Source organism: Protopterus annectens, chromosome 13.part0 (genome assembly GCF_019279795.1).
Source record: "Protopterus annectens isolate FY-2018-M chromosome 13.part0, PAN1.0, whole genome shotgun sequence".
In the NCBI taxonomy this organism is placed as follows: domain Eukaryota; kingdom Metazoa; phylum Chordata; order Ceratodontiformes; family Protopteridae; genus Protopterus; species Protopterus annectens.
Window position 1 is genome coordinate 1,001,827,865 of NC_056747.1, and position 19,484 is coordinate 1,001,847,348.

A 19,484-nucleotide genomic window follows, 5' to 3' on the forward strand; every position below is an offset into this window, starting at 1 on the left:
CCACATTTAGTAGCAAACATAAAATATTATCAAAATCAGGACTTTAAATGATATTTGCAGTTTGTTTCATGACTTATAGTGAAAGCATGTACATATTTTAAATTTAGATCATGACTGCTTTGAGCTGTATTTGGTTAAAAACTTAAAAGTTGTATATCAAATAAATGCACTAGTCAGTGTATAGGCATTAGCCGATATTCACAGACATCAGAAATAGCATGGCAGATCATAATTCTGTATGAGAAAACTAGTCTGAAGTGTAAAACGTAAATATGTTATGTTGCAAAATGTAACAGGCAGCAGGTGGTGAGAGACACAGAACAAAACTAAGGAATGCATTAAAATAGGGCTTAGTAATTATACATGAAAAGAAGTAAATATGGTAGTATGACAGCGTAACCTGTAATGTGTATAACACAATCAGCTTAGAAATGGTGGTGGCTAGGGGGACATTGAGCTTTTTTTTTCCTGTACTTCACACACACACACACACACACACACACACACACACACACACACACACACACACACACACACACACACACACACACACACACACACACACACACACACACACACACACACACACACACACACACACAGACCAGTTCAAGGCAAGCTTACCCTGAAAACGAGTAGTTCCTCTGCCGTTATCCCAGCTCGCAAACAAGTTCCTCTGCAGTTCCAGCTTTGCATTTCTGCCTGCTAGCAAGTTCCTCTGCTGTCCCAGCTTTCTGCCATTATCCCTGCTTGCAAAACAAGTTCCACTGCTATTCCCATTCTCGCCGACTGGCAATTCAATTTTGGACAGCCAGAAATGATGTGAGCTCCTTGAGCTTAATTCCGACTGGCTGGTAGCCTGATGGAGCTGACGTCATCGTGCACGCGATGACGTCAGTTCCAACAGCGCGAAAATTAAAAAAAACAAAGCAAAAAATTCCACTCGGGAATCGTGGCACCCCTTCATTTGGACCCCAAAACTCGGTAAAAACTGAGTAATTCGGAACAGTTGGGAGGTCTGTCTGGGACACAAATCTATCCTGCCAACAAGTCCTACTGATATCACAGACCAGGTTTAGGTCACATGTGCAGGTTACTTGAATGGCGCTTGACTTGCAGATATGCAGCAGTCCAATCAAGGCGGGGTCTGAGATTGCTTTGTATGACAGACAGAGGTCACCTCTGAGGAGTCTGTATGAAACTGAGTAGAGGGACAGGGCTTTTAGTGTCTCTGTGTATGGTAGATATTTGAGACCCTGGATTCTCCTGGTGAGAAACCTCTGTGGTCTCACCAGCTGCTGGATGTGCTTGGTGAGGTATATGCCAAAAGGGGAATTGTACTCAATAAAGGGCATTATAAGGGAAGAATACAGGGGTGTTATGACCTCCTTGTCCATGGATGAGATACCCTTACTAATGAAGTGGGCCATGTAGAAAGCTTTCTGTACAACGGAAGCAACATGGTGGTCAGAAGTCAGGTTGCTATCAACCTGGGTCCCCAAATCCCTCACAGCTGATTGTGTGCTTAAGACATTTTTATTAATGTGATCATATGTGGGGGATGTCACTCTCCCCAAAGGAGATGATGATGCATTTTTTGATATTCAGCTTGAGGGTACGTTTCTGACACTTGGTTGAGACCCTCTTGGAGGATCTCCACATTACTAGGGGAATTGATGACAGTGCCCAGCTTGCAGTCATCTGCAAACTTGGTCAGCCATAGCCCATTGGTTTTGGCCTACACCTCAGAAAAGTATATCTCAAATAACAGAGGCCTCAAGACCAATCTCTGTGGTACACTGCTCGTTATGGGTCTAATGCTTCAGGTGGCTTCCCCTATTTTGACTAGGTGGGTTCTATCAGTGAGCCAGTTTGCTACCCATCTGGTAACATATGGATTGATGCCTAGTCAAATAAGTTTATCTGTTATGCCCGACTGGAAAATAGTGTTGAAGGTTTTGGCCAGGTTGAGGTAGGCAGTGTGCACTGTTTTCCCCTCATCCACAGCTTTGATAACTGTCTCAAAGAAGTCAACCAAATTGAACAGACATGACCTCCCCTTGATGAAACCCAACTGTGTGGGGTCGAGTGTTTGGAGGTTGCCAATGTCCTTGAGGTCCATGATAATCCATTCCATGGCCTTGCAAATCAGGCTAGTTAGGCTGATGAGTCTATAATTTCCCAGATTGGTGGATGCACCACCTTTGTTCAAAAGGATGACAGTGGCTGTCCTCTACTCAGCTGGAATGAAGCCAGTATTCAGGCTTTGGTTGAATAGGGTGCCTAATGCTGCTGCAAGTTCCTGCCTGAGTTCATGTAGGATGCAGCCTGGGATGTTATCGGGTCCCATGGAGGCTGTATGTTTTGCCTTTGAGAGAACAGTGATGACCTGTTTTATAGATATAAGGGGAAGGGGGCAGGTACTGGGCATGTCCTGTTTTACTGATGGGGGGGACAGAGGGGAAAAGTTTTCACTGAATCTGTCAGCCAGCAAGTTGGCTGTATCTATGACATTTGTGTATGTGGTGTCCTTGACCACCAGTTCTGAGCAGACCTGAGTGCTTCATTTGAGATTGCAGACATATGTGAAGAAGGCCTTATGACTGTCTTTAGTAGATATGGCCAATTTGGACTTGAAGTTAGCTTTAGAGGATTTGCTTCTTCAGGCTAAGGAGAGATTTCTTCCAGTTGGGCACCTCCTCCTTTTTGGTCCTGGACGGCAACTGTTTCCTTTTGTTATAGAGTTTATTTGTTGCAAATGTCTACCAGACAGGTTTACTCTTCCTTGCAGAGGATGATTTTATCCTGTTGGGTATTCATGATTCCGTGCATCTATATAAATGCTTATATAGTGCTTTGATGCAGTTTTGGATATTGGTGCCAATTCCTACAGAGGGGGAGGGGGCTGTGAAGCTGTTTATACCATTCCTCAGGAGGTCGTAATCAGCTTTGGAGAAGTTTCTTTGTTTGACCCTAGGTAGAGGGGGATTGGGGGAGATTGTGACTTTGAAAGGGAGTGCTTTATGGTCGGATCTTGATACTACTATAGGGATGCTGCAGTGGTTACTCAAGTTGGTTAATACTAAGTCCAAGATATTATCACATCTTGTGGGGGCATCGACTAACTCTTCCAAGGCATTTGCACTGACAAAATCAAGGAATCTCTGGGAATTTGTGTTCTGGCACGAGTAGTTCTTCCAATCTATGTTTGAGTAGTTAAAGTTGCCCAGGATCAGGGTAAAGGGATGAATCTTGATAGACTGAATAGGTCCAGATAGGAGGAGTGGACATCTTGAGTCAAATTTGGGGTTAGTTGGTGAGACTTGGTAATTCACTGGGATCAGGCTAATGGGAGTTAGGACAATTGCCAATTAGAGCAAGTGACAGTGAGCAAGTGTCTCATGAACTACAAGCATGTGAATACTTGTTATAGATCCAGCTAAACAAACTGTATTAATTTTGCTTGCTAAATGTTACCCTTTTGTTGGTCTTTGCCTGTCTTTCTGTCCATCCTGTTCTGACCTACTACTTACATGTACTAAGCTGGTAGATCCAAAACATACCTTTTCTGGTTCAGCCCAGGAGATTGGAAAGATAACATTAAATTAACAGCAAGAGTAAAATGTATATGACAGAATTCGGTCAAGCATACTAAAAAAAATCACAATTAAATATAGTTTCACAGAGTGAACTACAGCATCAGAGAAGGTACATATACCTATCAAAATATAAATATTTAAAATACATGTAAAATATATGTGTATAATAAACATATGTTAGCATGTAATAGGAAAACAAGAGACACCAGCATCCAAAAATTGAAACAACAGACATAATTGCATGGCATTAATAGATGTTTATGTCTGACAAATTAAAATAAAACCACTTATTAGAGTATATCTTATTTAAAATGTTATTCCATAATTCAGCCATTATAATATGAACTTCTCAAATCAAAAAATGAAGTCTGATTACTGGGGCTGTGTTAAGTTTCATTCAGCTAACAGGACTACATAAAAGCCAGAACAAAATGTGCCATGTAGAGTGCCATGGGCTCCTTTTGAATGTTAGAGGACAGTAACTGCAATCCTTGGACATGAGGGAAAAAAAACAAGTGCAAGTGAGGAATATAGTTTGAGTCTGATATATCTTGAAGTGTTTTCTCCACTTTAAAGTAGAATGACCTCAGAGTTGGCATATATATAGATAGCATGAACGTGGATATCACATGCATATAAATGCAAGTTTCTGAATTCTCTACTATTCTGGTTGAAATACCTTTTTTTTACATGTTTGCACTTGTGTTATTGGGTCTCCCAATTCTGATACAGAGTAGCATGTTGCAGTTCATTTTAAATATGCGTTCTCTTTTATGTTAATGTTTTATTTACCTGGTTGTGCATATATAGCAACCCTGTTTCTTTAAAAGGCAGCTTCCCAGCTCACATATATAGATTAGCAGGTCCAGTTCACACCATTGATAAAGGCTTTCTAGTCACACAGCCAGTGACCCAAATAGCATTTCCTGGGAAATAGAAAAGATTGACTGATAAACTATTTTTTTCTTTCTCCAAGAGATACAAGAATGGAGTAGGACTGCATTATCACTGGCACCTGGTACGGGTAAAATGCACCAGTTCATACATGGTTACATTTCTTGGGAAGGTGAATAATAACAGAACATGGTGGAGGGATAGATTCCTGTCCCAGAGACTTCCCATACTCTGGAACAAACTACCTATCTATATCAAACAAAGCTCCTCATTAGCACTCTTCAAGAAAAATCTTGATGATTGTATGGGAAATAGGAAATTCACCCCAGGGATCACCTCTGTGGCTCTGCTCAACAGGAGCACAGGAAAATAATTTTCTTGGGTGGCGAAAGCCAGGGTACCTTTTTGGCTAGGCTGATATAGGCCCTAGGGCCAATAGCCTAGTGCCTACCTATGAACCTATGAACACTAGCACCTGGAAATAACATAATTGCATGCATAATGGGGATATAGAGGAAACAACCTGATGCCATGATGATAACCTTACCTCAAAGGAGCCTTCCTAGTGACATTACCACAATCTACAAAGATAAAATTTTAGTAGGACTACAGAGTCTGAAGTACAAAAGCTACTGTAAAATGAAAAAAAACATCAAAGACAGCAAAGCTGTTTCTTAATGCTTTTTAGATATTTTTGCCACTGGGATAAAAGTTGTTCGACTGAATAGGTTTGACAGTACTGATGTTCATTACGAATCAACCACGTGATACCGCCCTCATTCAAAAATATCTCAAAACGAGGATTGCAGTGATGATAAAATGACTGAATGTGGCTCTGCTGGCTCTGCTGGATTATTTACAACACTGGAATACATTTTAGGTAACAATGAAATCAGAGATGAAGCCCATCTGTCATTCAGATCTATTTTTATCATTTCTATAGTCAAATATGACAACACTGATGATCTTACTAAATGCTTGCTATACTAATTTCACTCCTGCCACCTTTGAACTCTAGGTGACCCTAGTGGACCAGCAATTTAAGAACCCCCTGACCAGAAATAGTGTCCTTACAACTGACAAACAGAATTTGTGGCAGGACTGTACTTTGGGACTAGCACAGCAAGTTTACTGGTTATCAGTACCATCTTCTCTAACATGGAATCTGATCAATGACCTGGACCACATTGTTGCTGTTATAGCAGCACCAAGGCTCAATACCCAGTGTGTTAGACCATATACAAGTGCATGCTTCTACATACCTTTAGTTCCATTTAGAGTTCATGTCCACTCCTTGATAAGCACAAACTCCCCACAGTCCTAACTTGTAAAAGCTGCAATACTAGGAGTTCCCAAGGTGAAGCTTTTGCTGCGGCCTCTGCCAGTACGGACTATCTGCCAAAACTGAGCCCCCAAGACTGACAGTTCAGTACTGATCAATCAGCTGCCTCACTCACTCCAGCACCTGGCTGGATTATCTGGCATAGGGGCCACTAGCCAAACCTGCATAATCTGCACCAGAATAAGGGCCAAATACTAAATGTCATGTGCACTGCCCATCATACAATTATATCTGTTGGTTTCTGAGTTATCGTATTCTAAATAGTATTTCTTTATTTACTGAGTGACTGAGTGAACTGGTATTTTTAGATCCTTTTTAGCCATGATGTAAGCTACAAAACAAAGGTAAATAAAACATATATTTGGACAATTTAGTTTAGCCAATTGATAAGCATGTTTTTGGGAAGAGATGGCAGAAACTTGAAAATTCTCACCCAGGCATGTAGACAACATGCAAAATGTTACCCATTTACTGGAGATTAGAACTGAATCCAACATATAACGAACCTGGGGGGTTCATGTCATTTGTTCCATTTAGAGTTCATGTCCACTCCTTGATAAGCACAAACTCCCCACAGTCCTAACTTGTAAAAGCTGCAATACTAGGAGTTCCCAAGGTGAAGCTTTTGCTGCGGCCTCTGCCAGTACGGACTATCTGCCAAAACTGAGCCCCCAAGACTGACAGTTCAGTACTGATCAATCAGCTGCCTCACTCACTCCAGCACCTGGCTGGATTATCTGGCATAGGGGCCACTAGCCAAACCTGCATAATCTGCACCAGAATAAGGGCCAAATACTAAATGTCATGTGCACTGCCCATCATACAATTATATCTGTTGGTTTCTGAGTTATCGTATTCTAAATAGTATTTCTTTATTTACTGAGTGACTGAGTGAACTGGTATTTTTAGATCCTTTTTAGCCATGATGTAAGCTACAAAACAAAGGTAAATAAAACATATATTTGGACAATTTAGTTTAGCCAATTGATAAGCATGTTTTTGGGAAGAGATGGCAGAAACTTGAAAATTCTCACCCAGGCATGTAGACAACATGCAAAATGTTACCCATTTACTGGAGATTAGAACTGAATCCAACATATAACGAACCTGGGGGGGGGGGGGGGGGGGGATTGTCAGGCACTTCATCAGATCTGCAGTTTATTGACAGAGTGAACTTCTAGGGAAATCTATTGAGACTTTAACTTTCCAAGTGTTGAATGTTTTCAAAATAAAGATTGAGTTTATGTGGTTAAGGGAAGTGCGGGTCTGGGATTTTAATGCCAACACATTCAGATAAAGTAAGAGTAAGTGAGAGAGGGTGTGTGTGTGTGTGTGTGTGTGTGTGTGTGTGTGTGTGTGTGTGTGTGTGTGTGTGTGTGTGTGTGTGTGTGTGAGAGACCGAGAGAGTTTGCAGGTTAGGGTTAGAATAAGGGCAAGTAATGGGTTAGGTATGCACATATTCACACATGTACACTCACACACACACACATCCTTAATGAGCAATCAATTATATTAGTTATATAACTATTAGAATCATCTTGAAACTACAAATTTGGTAACTATGCCTTTCTTAACATTGTAGGAAGTCTGGAGAATCATTTTTTTTTTCATTTGCCATTTACTTATTTACTTAATTACTTCCAATAATGTCATTGCAAGAAATATAATTTACTATAACAATGTTATTGCATTAAACTTAAATTTGGTGAGCTATTGCATACCTTGTAAAATGGATCATTATCAATATGTTGCAGACTGTGTAGTGACATAACAATGAACAATCCACTCTGGATATTAAGATCAATTTCTGCTTTCCTAGGTTAATGAATTAAAGAAGTCTGTTGACAGTGACACAGAAGTTCTTTCAACACACAAGAATGAGATCTCTAATTTGAGTCGTCATCTTCAAAGTCTTGAAATTGAGCTCCAGAGTCAGCTGGGGAAGGTAAGTTGTGTTCACACTAAAACATTTGTCACTGTTAAGTATTTCTTTATTTTATGTACATAAATGCATCACTCTCATGCACAGCTCACAGCTGACTAGTTTTAGGAAGAAATATTTTGAATAAAATTTTGTTTATTCTGTTTTCTTTTAATTATTATTTAAAGAAAATCGTTATGCACATCACCTTCTTCGCCTCACAATTCTCATTATATGAGATCTGTATACATTTATTACTAACATTGATGATTGTGGTTGCGTTTTCACAACCTTGTGGCTATCTTCTTTACAAAGTTCTGAATTAGGTGATAGAATTATAAATGAAAGAGAATTTTTATTTTTTTTTTTTATTTTTATTTTACATTTGTTGACCGGGCTAGTCCAGCTGGATAATTTCCATTTTCAGTGGAGGCCTGGGGAGAAAAGCACCACAATTAAAACAAGGTTAAACATTTAAGCAACAATGCATACATTTTAGTGTAGTAGAAAATACAGCGAAAAAAAAAAACAGGTAAAAAACAAATAGCCTAAGCTATATATTCATATTTTTTTTTTTTTTTTAGAACAGTACAGTAATTTAGTCATTTGAAATAGCAGGGAAAGATAATGATTTTTACGTAGGGAGGTATGACTGAAGAGCGAAGAAGTCATTTAGTCTGGATTGGTACAGGAGCAGAGCCAGAAGTTGTTAAGATGTAATAGAAGTTGTTTTTTTGAAAAGTTGAAAGGAGTCTAGTGAGGTAATGTGTGGGGGGAGGTTATTCCATATTTTCCCTATGGAGTTTGAAAATAGACAGTTACCTGCTGAATTTGTAATTCTAGTTGTGGTGACTTGTATCTTTTCGGCAGATCGCAACTGTTTCAAGTTTTTGTAGGGAGTAAGGAGGTTACTGAGAGCTGGTGTTTTTGTTGGTTGATAAAGAATATTATGTGTAATTAAGAGTTGTTGATAGATAAGCTTGTTAGGTAGTTCTAACCATTGTAATTGTTTTAAGTTATTACAGTGGTGAGTTCTGTACTGGGATGCTGTGGCAAAACGGGCTATATTATGATAGGATGCAGTTAGTTTTTTCAGGTTACCTTTAGAGAGATTGGTGTAAATAGAGGAAGCATACAGTAGGGTGGAGATAAGATGTGATTGAGCTAAGGTGGTCCGTGCTTCTGGAGTAAGGAAGGGTTTTATTCTGTACAGTGAACCTATCTTTTTATTTACTGCTTTTATAGTGTTATTGATATGACAATCATAGTTAAGATTATTATCAATAGTAACACCAAGCAGTTTGGTAGTAGAGTCTGGGGAGATAAGAGAATTGTCAGCTGCAGTAATAGTAAAATTTAGTTGAGGAGATTTGTGGGTAGGTGAGAATAGTAATAGTTTTGTTTTCTTGGAGTTGAGAAGGAGACATCTTTTTGAGAACCATTGTTCAACAGTTGAAAAGGTAGATTGTGTGAGTGACTGGAGTTCAGATTGGGTGGGAGCTGTACAGATGATGGTAGAATCATCTGCATATTGTATGCAGGTAGTGTTATGGATAGATGATTGAAGATCATTAATAAAGATAGAGAATAAGAGTGGGCCTAATATTGATCCTTGAGGTACTCCTAAGGAGATAGGTAGTAGAGCAGATAGAGAATTTTTCCAGAGTACTGCTTGTTGTCGGTTTTCAAGGTAGGATGAGAACCACGTTAAGGAGGAAAAATCCAAGGCAAGTGAGTTTAGTATGTGTAGGAGAAGTTTATGGTTGACCATGTCGAAGGCTTTTGACAGGTCTAAGAAAAGAGAAGCAGTTAGTTTGTTATTATTACGGTTACAGTTTATTGTGTTAGTAAAGGAAAGTAGTGCAGTGGTCGTACTATGTGAGGGTCTAAATCCATGTTGAGTGTTTGCTAGTAGGTTATTTTGAAGGAGATGGTTAAGTAGTTGTTTGTGTATACATTTTTCCATGATTTTAGCTAGTGGAGATAATAGTGCTATTGGGCGGTAGTTAGAGAGGTCAGTGGATTTGCCTCCTTTATGTAAGGGTATGATGTGTGATATCTTCCAGATTGCTGGAAAATCACTTTCTTTTATGAATCTGTTTATTAGGATTGAAACAGGGTAGGCTATAGCTTTTGCTGCTACCTGAAGGAATTCAGCAGGAAGCTTATCTGCTGAGGGGGTAGTGGGTTTAAGTTTTTGTAAGAGAGATTGTATGTAGGAGGTGGGTATGGGTTGAAGTTGAAGGGAAGGAATGACGTTGTTGGTGTTACTTAAGATCAGTTGGGAAGCATCAGGGGATAAATGGCTTGCTAGTGTTTGTATGGAAGTAGTAAAGAAGCTATTGAAGTTATTGGCTATTAAAGAGGGATTATCAGGGTCTAGATTCTGTGGGTTAGGTGTTACTATTTTACCTGGGGTAAGTAGATGATTGATAGTAGACCAGAACCTTTTGGTTCTTTTTGTGGATTGCTGAAGTTCTACATAGTAGTTCTTTTGTCTGAAATAATAGCATTTTTGGTTTTGTTTCTCAGCTCTCTAAAGGTTTGATAGTCTGTTGGGTTTCTAGAGGAGCCATTTCTTCCAAGATTTATTTTTAAGCCTGATCTTTTGTTTAGTATTAGAGGTAAGCCAGGGTGCTGTTCTGGTCTTTATTCTAATGGTACGACTTGGGGCATGGTGGTTTAGGATTGTAAGGAATGCTGAGTTGAAATATTCTATGGCTTTGTTGAGAGAGAGGTGCTTTAGAGGGGTCCAATTGTATTGTGAGAGTTCTGTTTGAAATCTTTGGGGATTAAATTGTTTCTTTGAATATAGTGTTCTATGTGAGGTAAGTAAGTTTTGATGAGTTTTAGCTCTAATGACATATGTGAGGGAGTGATCGCTAAGGTCATCAGGAAGGATGCCAGTTTTGTAGCTTTGTGAGGGGGAGTTTGTAAGAACCCAGTCTAAGGTGGTTTCTTTTTTGCTTGTTTTATTTATTCTAGTGGCACTATCAATTAGTTGTTTGAAACCAAAAAGGTTTAAATGGGAAGTAGGGTTAGCATTGTTACAAGATTTCCAGTCAATGTTAAAGTCTCCAAGAAGTAGTGTTTCTTGGGGGAGGTAATTTGAGAGTTGTTCAATAAGTTGTTCTAATGTGGGGATATTATTTCCTGGAGGCAGATAAGCACAAATGATGTTTATTGATTTAGTAGTATTAATTTGAACTCTAGAGCAGATTATTTCGACATTATTGTTTTGGGTAAGAGCAAGGTCAAGAAGAGTAAGCTTCAGGTTAGATTTATATAGGATAGCTACTCCACCTCCTTTCTTGGAGGTGCGATCAAGTCTAACAATGTTATATCCAGGTGGGGTAATTTCAATATCTTTAATAGATGGTTTTAGCCAGGTTTCTGATAAGCATAGAATGTCAAAGTTGTGTACTTCTAGTAGGGCGTGTATTTGACTAACTTTATTACAGATACTGCGTATATTTAGGTGGGCCAAGGATAGTATGTTTGTAGTTATAGTTGATGGAGGAAGGAGAGCTTTTATATGGTGACTGTGTGTTTCAGTAGTTGTAGGTTGAGGGCCTGGATTGGGGTGTATGTCACCGTCCTGAAGTAGATGGAGTAGTAGACCATAGTTTTTGGATATGTGTTTTAGAGATGTGTCAAATACTTTCTTTGATTTAGTTTTTAGTAGTTTACAATGAAATAGTCTATGGTATTTGGGAAGTAGATATATGGTTTGTGATGAGGTAGGTAAATAGGATGAAGGTAGGTATGTTGTAGGTGTACTAGTATGTTTTGAGGGAAGTGAGAGAGAAATAGTTAAGGAGTGTTCATAGGAGGTTAAGAAGTAGGTAGTAATGAGAAGGAATAATAGTAAGAAGATGATAGGTAGTTTAAGTTGTGAGTGGAGGATAGTTGTAGACATGATAAGATAGTTGTATGTGAAGTAGGGTTTCCTGATATGTTGTAGAGGGGTGTGTGGTGGGAGTAGGGGTAGAGTGGAAGGGGCTGTAATGGTGTAGGACTTTAGTGAGATAGTGGTGGGTTGGTTAAAGTGGTATGTAGGTGTGACTAAGTGAAGGAAGTTACACAATCTGTGAGACTGTGAATTGGATAGGATAGCAGTAGTAGGAGGTGTGGCTTGTAGAAATATAAATGTAGGACCCCTGGGGGTGGGTGGGATATGGGGGTAGGGTGGGGAGCGGAGCGGGGCACACAAAGTAGACCAGAGGAGAGTGGAAAAAGTATCAGGGAAGGAAGGGGGAATCAAGGCAAGAGAAAGTATCCTCGTAACAGTAACAGTGGATATGGATGAAAGGCTGCTTTATGAATCACAGTTCACCTACATGTTTTCAAAACAGTATTACAATAAGAAACACTAACTATGGAACATATTTTAAGATTTATTATTTTTCATAGAACTCTGCCTTTCTGAATTTTCATTCACAAATGTTGCACCACAGCATCTCATTATAACAGTATCGTGTTTATAAGCATCTCTCCATACACACACAATCATTTTTAATCTGTTAGAGTTTGAAAAAGCAGAAGTTATATAGTAGAGTATAGTATAATATACAGGATTTGTTTAATGTAATACCCAACACCATTGGTCTGAAATGGTATGAGGAAGCACTAAGATTTAAGGGGGATATAGACAACGATCATGCATGCCTACTTACAGATTTAATGGACCTCTTCTTTGAGGGGGAATTTTTTAAACATATCAGTGGGGTGGCAATGGGAGCAAGTTGTGCTCCCATGTATGCAACCTGGTGCTTTCCACTTGGGAAGAAAAATACATTTTCCATTCTGATTACTCAAAGTACTGGAATTACTATTGTAGGTACCTGGACAACATTTTTATTTTTTGGGTAGGACTATATACAACTTCATAAAGTATTTTAATGGCACTACTGAATTTTTGAAGTTCACACATCATACTTCTAGAGATAAGTTGGAATATTTGGATGTGGCTCTGGAAAAAAACACTGAGTCTAGGTATTTTAAATCCACTGTATTTAGAAAAAGCACTTTTTCCAATTCATATTTGTTCTTTATGAATGCTTACCCCTTCTCTCAAAAGAGGGGCATTGTGAGGGGGCAATTTATAAGGAGTTGTAGAATGACATCAGATGATGGGGATTATGAAAAAGTAAGTCAAAAATTGAAAAAAATGTTTTTGGAAAGAGAATACCCCCTGAAACTCATTGAGGAAATTATGATAGAGATCAGACAGGAAAGAGGGAAGACATTTGCCCCTATTCTTGGAGAAATGAGTCCCAAATGGGTGAAAGAGGGGAATGAACATCAACAGAACAACACCAATTGAAGTAGTAATTTCGTATTAAATTACATTGGGGATACTGGGAAAATCAAAAACATAGTTACCAACAATTGGAACAGGTTTAGTAGGTACTCAGATTTAGAGAAGATTTTTTTGGACCCCCTTAAATTCACTTATAGGAAGGGGAGGAACATCAAAGAGAGATTACAGACTAAAAGGACAAAACGAAGTAGGAGGAAAAAAGGAACATACAGATGTGGGAGATGTGCACAGTGCCCACAAATCCTACAAGGAGAAACAGTTGCCTTAACCAAAAGAGGGATAGAACTTAAAACCAATGGGTTTGCTAATTGCGATACCATGGGGGTGGTTTATATCGCTATTTGTAACACCTGTGGGGCGTTCTATATAGAGAAGACCACCAAGATGTTAAAAAGGTGCATTTACGACATCTGAATGGTATTAAGAAAAAGGACGAGACCAATGCCTTATTTAGACATTATACCACCTGCCCATCACCGAAATATTATGCAGAAAATAGAAGTGGACCCGGGGGGGGGGGGGTTTGAGAGACTACCAGTATTGAAACTGAGAGCAGCCAAACTATAGGTCTTGGTAGCCAACAGAGGGGTGAACAGGATGTGTTACAGCTTATTAAAATAGCCTACATTTGTCTTCTACTATTTACTATTTATTATTTAATACACCTCATTATATGTGTTTACCAGCACTTTTTAACTAAACAGTTTTTTTTTAACATTTGTTTAACAAAAATTACATTCATATATGTATTATGTTTTATTATAGTACAATTATAAGAATAGGATCTCTGAGAATGATTTTAGAGTAATTGTTATATGAGACAAAACATTTATTTATTCAGTTCTTGGAGTTGGTTTAATTATTGAAATAAAGTGTTTATTGGATGTTTTTATAGGGGAGGGGTATTTAAAGAGGATTGCTCACTTTGTTTTACATATCTGATGAAGTCTTTGGGATTAAGACGAAAGCGCTGTATTAATTTTGTTGCGTTAAGGAAGTTGAATTATGGGAGCACCCCTCGGACTTTATTGTGTGGCCGTTTTGTTTAGTATCGGACTCAAGTGTGCATTTGTGTTTTTTTTGGTTTGTGGTACTACTGTTTGGCATACTTCTCTTTCATTGTTTAAATAGTTCTTAAGATGGCTTGCAGGTTTAGTTTTATGGAGAAGAAGAATTTTTACTGTTTTTAACCAGATTGGTATCAGTTGGGGATACGCATTTAAGTAATTCTTACTCAGAGATAAATCTATATGTAAAGGGGGGCCACAGTGATGCAGTGGTTAGCATTGCCACTTCACAGCAAAAGGTTCTCTGGTTCATTCTCAGCTGGGGTGCCTTCTGTGCGGAGTCTTCATGTCCTCCCTGTGGTCGCATGGGTTTCCTCCGGGTGCTCCGGTTTCCTCCCACATCCCAAAGACATGCAGTATGTGGATTGGACATTCCAAATTGGCCCTAGGTGTGAGTGTGTGCATGTGTGTGCCTTCTGTGGAAGGTTGGGCACTGGGCTGGCAACTCGACACTGTAAAACCCCACTGCCAATCATGAGTGGACAGATGATCCGCTGTGGCGACCCCTAACCGGGAAAAGTCGAAAGAAGAAGATAAATTTATATGTAAAGATGTTAATACCTTTATCTAGATGTTGACTACTTCATCTGGGCGTGGGGTTTTCATTTAGGAGCTTTTCTTAATTTTGTCTCAATTCCTCTGTAACTTCATTCCATTCAATCTTCTCTATATTAGAGCTCCTTATTGTTTCTAGTAATCTTTCTATCCATTTAGCATCTTCGTTATGTTCAACAGGGTCTTCATGAGTACTTCTCCAAAATGTGCCTATTTCTTCTATTTTTTTTCCCTTTGGTATTTCTATTCATGTTACTTTGCTTCCCAGTTGTCTATAAATCCTTTTGTGGCATCAGTGATGAATGATTTGATTATTTTGCACATTTAATTTATATTTATCTGCACACCTTCTATTTTTTCTGTCTCTGTTGATATTTTTAGTTTATTATTGGCAGTATTTTATAATAAATGCAGTACATACAGTAAATCAGAGCATATTTTGGTACTGTACATTACTTTTACCACATCTGTCTTGCTAAGTATTTTTCACCATCTGTTCCCTTTCTAACAGTGGTACTTCTTGTCTTAACTGCTTTATAGTTTTCTCTATTCGGTGTGTCTTTGGTGACATTCTGCTTCTTCTTCTCATTTCCTTTTTTACTCCATGTTTTCATGGTAAGACTTTATCCATTACTATTATCCATTGTTTAATTTTTTTTTTAATTACACCAAGACTTTTGGGTTTGTAATACCATGATGGGAATGGACTCCATTCCTAAGTCAAAGTATGATTAAAGTTCACGAAATTAGTATTGTTTCAATCTTAGAGGTTAGCCCAAAGTGCTATTCGTAACACCTGCAATGTGCCCAGAACTGACTCCTTCATAATTCATAAGGAGTTAAATTTATTGGGAACATATCTAAATATGACTGTAAATTTTTAAGAGACTCATTGCTCTTGCTACTATTGGAACTGTCTGGGTACCCTTCTTCCACATTGTCCTTGCTCCTGCCTGCAAATCCTGGTATTTTATGAATTTGTTTCTCTCTGTACATAAGACACTACATCTATATGTTTTTCAATGATCTTTAATACCTGTGAAATTTAACAAAACTATTTACAGTAGACATCTGGTCTTGTTTTTTATAATAGTTATTGCTGCTGTAAGGCAATTTTAGAAGATACAACTTTAGAAATGGTTGTCTAACCGTCTTGTAGTTCTCATATAGGTTCATAGATTAGTACTAAGCTAACTGCCCTTGCAAGCCATTTTAAGCCTAGCCAATTATCCCTTGTGAGACTCAAACCCTGCACCTTTTGTTTGTAAGGCAAACACCTTAACCATTAGGCTACCCTCCCAACCCTCTTTTTAAAATCATGGCTGGCTATGCCACCTTGTATTATTCATATTGTTGAAGGTTCAACTTAATGTGTTTTGTCTTGTATGAATGTCAGCAATTTTATCTATACTGATTTGTAACTTTCCATGAACATGCAGAATATTGGTTTTGCTTGTTTACCATCTAGTTCATCTTTGGGCTACAGACTTTCCCATAGCTTTTTACCTCTTTCTGTGTGTCCAACCTGTAAATTTGGTAATGTTGTGGAATTTCTGTCATAGTATTACTTTTGAATCTGATGATTTCATGAGATAATTTCCTTTACCGTCTTTTGGGTTTGGGGTATTACTGTTTGCAGTCTTCCCTCCAAACATTTGCCCATTAACATCTGAGCTGCTGAGAGACTGGGACCTTGCAATTGGGAATTCATGCATTTGAAAACTATAAGATGACAATCCTGATAACTTTTGATACTGCTCCTTACCATGACATTCCTCATTGCTTGTCTAGTTGTATCTTCTTGTCCAAGTAAATGGCTTGGATGCAGTTTATATGAATTCTCACTCATGCACAAAACTTTTTTGAATTTCTATGTGCAGTTTGGATCACTGCTTGATATGATAACATTATATGTTTTCCATTTGAAGAATATTGATTGCAATGCATTGACTCCTTTGGCACTTGTTGCACCAGTCAGTTTGATTATTTCAGATATCTTGTAAAATAATCTACAAAGATAATCCACCTCAGTTCTTTGAACTATTGGAAATCAGTGCTGGTTTGACCATTTAGATGATCTGATTCTAGGAATAATCCCATCTCTTCCTATAGATTACTATTATGTTATGCTGCATGGCACAGTTTATTGACATCTCTCCTCTATATGTTGACATTCCAGGATTATACATTATATCCCTTCATCTTGCTTTACAGTCTGCTATTCCCTCATATGACTCATGCAGCCTCTCAAGTATTTGTCTTTTCACTTCAATCAAAACTATTATTTTTGTCAATCTGAGCATTAAGCCCTGGCCATAACTTATTTATTCCTTGAAAGAAACGTGGCACTAAATGTCTTTCCTTGCTGATGATTTTTGTTCAAGTCATCGTTTCATTGCTGTATATATAATATATATATATATATATATATATATATATATATATAATATATATATATATGTATTTAGTAAACATCTCTAAGTCAGCATCAGTATTTCTCCGAAAATATCTTACTTTTTCTTGTCAGTAACAGCTGCAACTATAAACAAAGAGTCTCTCGTCTTTCTTTTAAAAACTCATCATACTTATCTGAAAAATTTTTGGCAGGTTTGCAATGACTTGTGTGAGGTATGTTTGCAAAAGTTTCAGTTGCTGAAGCAATATTTCTTTGGTTTAAATAGCAGTCTGCACACTTATTTCCTGTTGTGGTTAGTAAATGATTTAAATGATGTTATTAGCAGTAAGCCATGGTTGACAGTAATTAGAGATAAAGCAATCATTTAAAGGCTCAAGAATGATAGCCTTTTGTCTGAAATGGAGTGATTTTGGATTAATAATACATAAGAACACATATTCTCAACTGCTTTCTTTTGGCAGAGTGCTCCAATTTTAATATGGAAATATGTATGCATTCCTCTACCCCAATCTGATGTGAGACAGTTTTGATTTCTTCTCTTCATTTGTAGAGCTAATGAAAGAGAATGACTTATTGCGTCTTGTCACAGGTCACAGTCAAACCAGACCACTAGCAAACATATTTTCGATCGAGCACTAGTGTCATCTTTTTGAAAAAGCCAGTACTCCACAGTGCTGAAGATGTCACTGTGTTTAGTGTGGATCTGGAAAGTAACTATGCATTGCATCTGACCTACATGTACTATGTATTTTTGTGTGTGTATATGGCTGCATTTGTGTGTGTGTGTGTGTGTGTGTGTGTGTGTGTGTGTGTGTGTGTGTGTGTGTGTGTGTGTCTGTGTGTGTGTGTGCGTGTGTGTGTGTGTGTGTGTGTGTGTGTGTGTGTGTGTGTGTGTGTGTGTGTGTGTGTGTGTGTGTGTGTGTGTGTGTACATGCATACTCTGGTAAAGGATGTACACGTGCCACTCAGTTGTATGTCCTAATTTTTTCAAATATTTTTGCCTCAATTTTTATAAAATATTTAATTTTCTGGAAAATCACTGAGAATTGCAGCCAGTCAGTAATGCCATTCATTATAGTTTAGTATTTCATATTGTTCAGAAAATGCTTGTTGATGCAACGCCTGTTATTCTATTAAAATTTACAGTACATTACCACACACAAAGAGCTGCAGTGCTTCAGTCATGATTACAAGCATTTGTTTCAATGTTGGTACTGCAGTACCGCACTATTAGTACCTGCCAATCATGCTACCTAACAGTTTGCACTTGGGCAGCTAACCCCTTTGCCTGCTCTAACCCTGTTAATAAAGGAAAAAAATAAATTGTGTTAGTAAACCTAAAGTATAACAATCTGCTGTGTGTAGTTCTTTGCCTGTTCTGTATATTTCATTTTTAGATCACATTAAGCAAAATCTTTTGCAGGCAGACAGTGCCTTTTACAAAGACATTCTAATTATACGTTGCAAGGACTCATGCTATTTTTCCATCTGAATGCCTTAACCACATACATACTTGTTGAATTTATCATGACCTTATACTAATGCTAATAGTTCATTTTCACTTAGCATATCTCATTTGAGTATCAATTAATGCTCTTGATTCATAGGCAGCTGGTTAATTCTCATATAAGATCACAGCTCCTATATCTTTTGGAATTTTGTTTATTTTGAAAACAGCTGTCTTATTCACACCACCATATTTTAACAGTGGCCCATATGTAACTAGACTCTCAAGAATTTCAGAACTCTTCTCTCTGTCTCCCTATTCCCTGGCTAGATCTTACTCTAAGAGAGTTTTTGATGTATAGTTATTTCAGATATTTTGGATGGTGCCTTTGCATGATGCTCCATTTCTAGAAAACTCTGTTATGCTTTGCCTGCTATCTGGGCTTGGAGTATGCCAACTTCCGTACATTATTTTCAAACCTTGAAAAAAGACAGTGAAACCCATAAAGCACTCATCTGGTATCCCAACCTGAAGCCTCAACAGTCTGCAGCTCAAAGTAAATAATTAGGAATACAGATAACTGTTGAGAATGTCATTTCCTGGCTGCAGCTAATTTAACAAAACTTAGCAAAAATAAATAAAGTCCTCTTTCCAGACGAAAAAAACAATCCAGTTAGGAGTGTAAGAGGATCCTTATTCAATGATGAATGAGCGTTCCTGTCTGATTCCAACTGACAACTGAGCAGCTTAAACAGTATCTTTCCAAGGGGCAAGTACCATGTGTGCCTGGGTTGAGATAGTTTGGTTGGTGGAAAAAAATTAAACCACAATTCGTATAGTCGATGGAACGGGGTTGCACCTGGTGTGCCTGTGTTAACCTGAAGTTACATAATCTTACATCCTTTTACATTTTAATAGTG

General features: G+C 38.1%; 1 protein-coding gene across 2 annotated transcripts in view; it reads left to right on the forward strand.

The window, feature by feature from the left end:
- The window catches only part of LOC122788074 (keratin, type I cytoskeletal 15-like), a 170,202-nt gene that overhangs the window by 114,176 nt on the left and 36,542 nt on the right, over positions 1-19,484 (forward strand). For both annotated transcript variants that reach the window (XM_044054998.1, XM_044054997.1), the window contains exon 5: positions 7,655-7,780. In XM_044054998.1, coding sequence (XP_043910933.1) covers positions 7,655-7,780 — 126 coding nt within the window. The remainder of the gene's footprint in view (positions 1-7,654; positions 7,781-19,484) is intronic.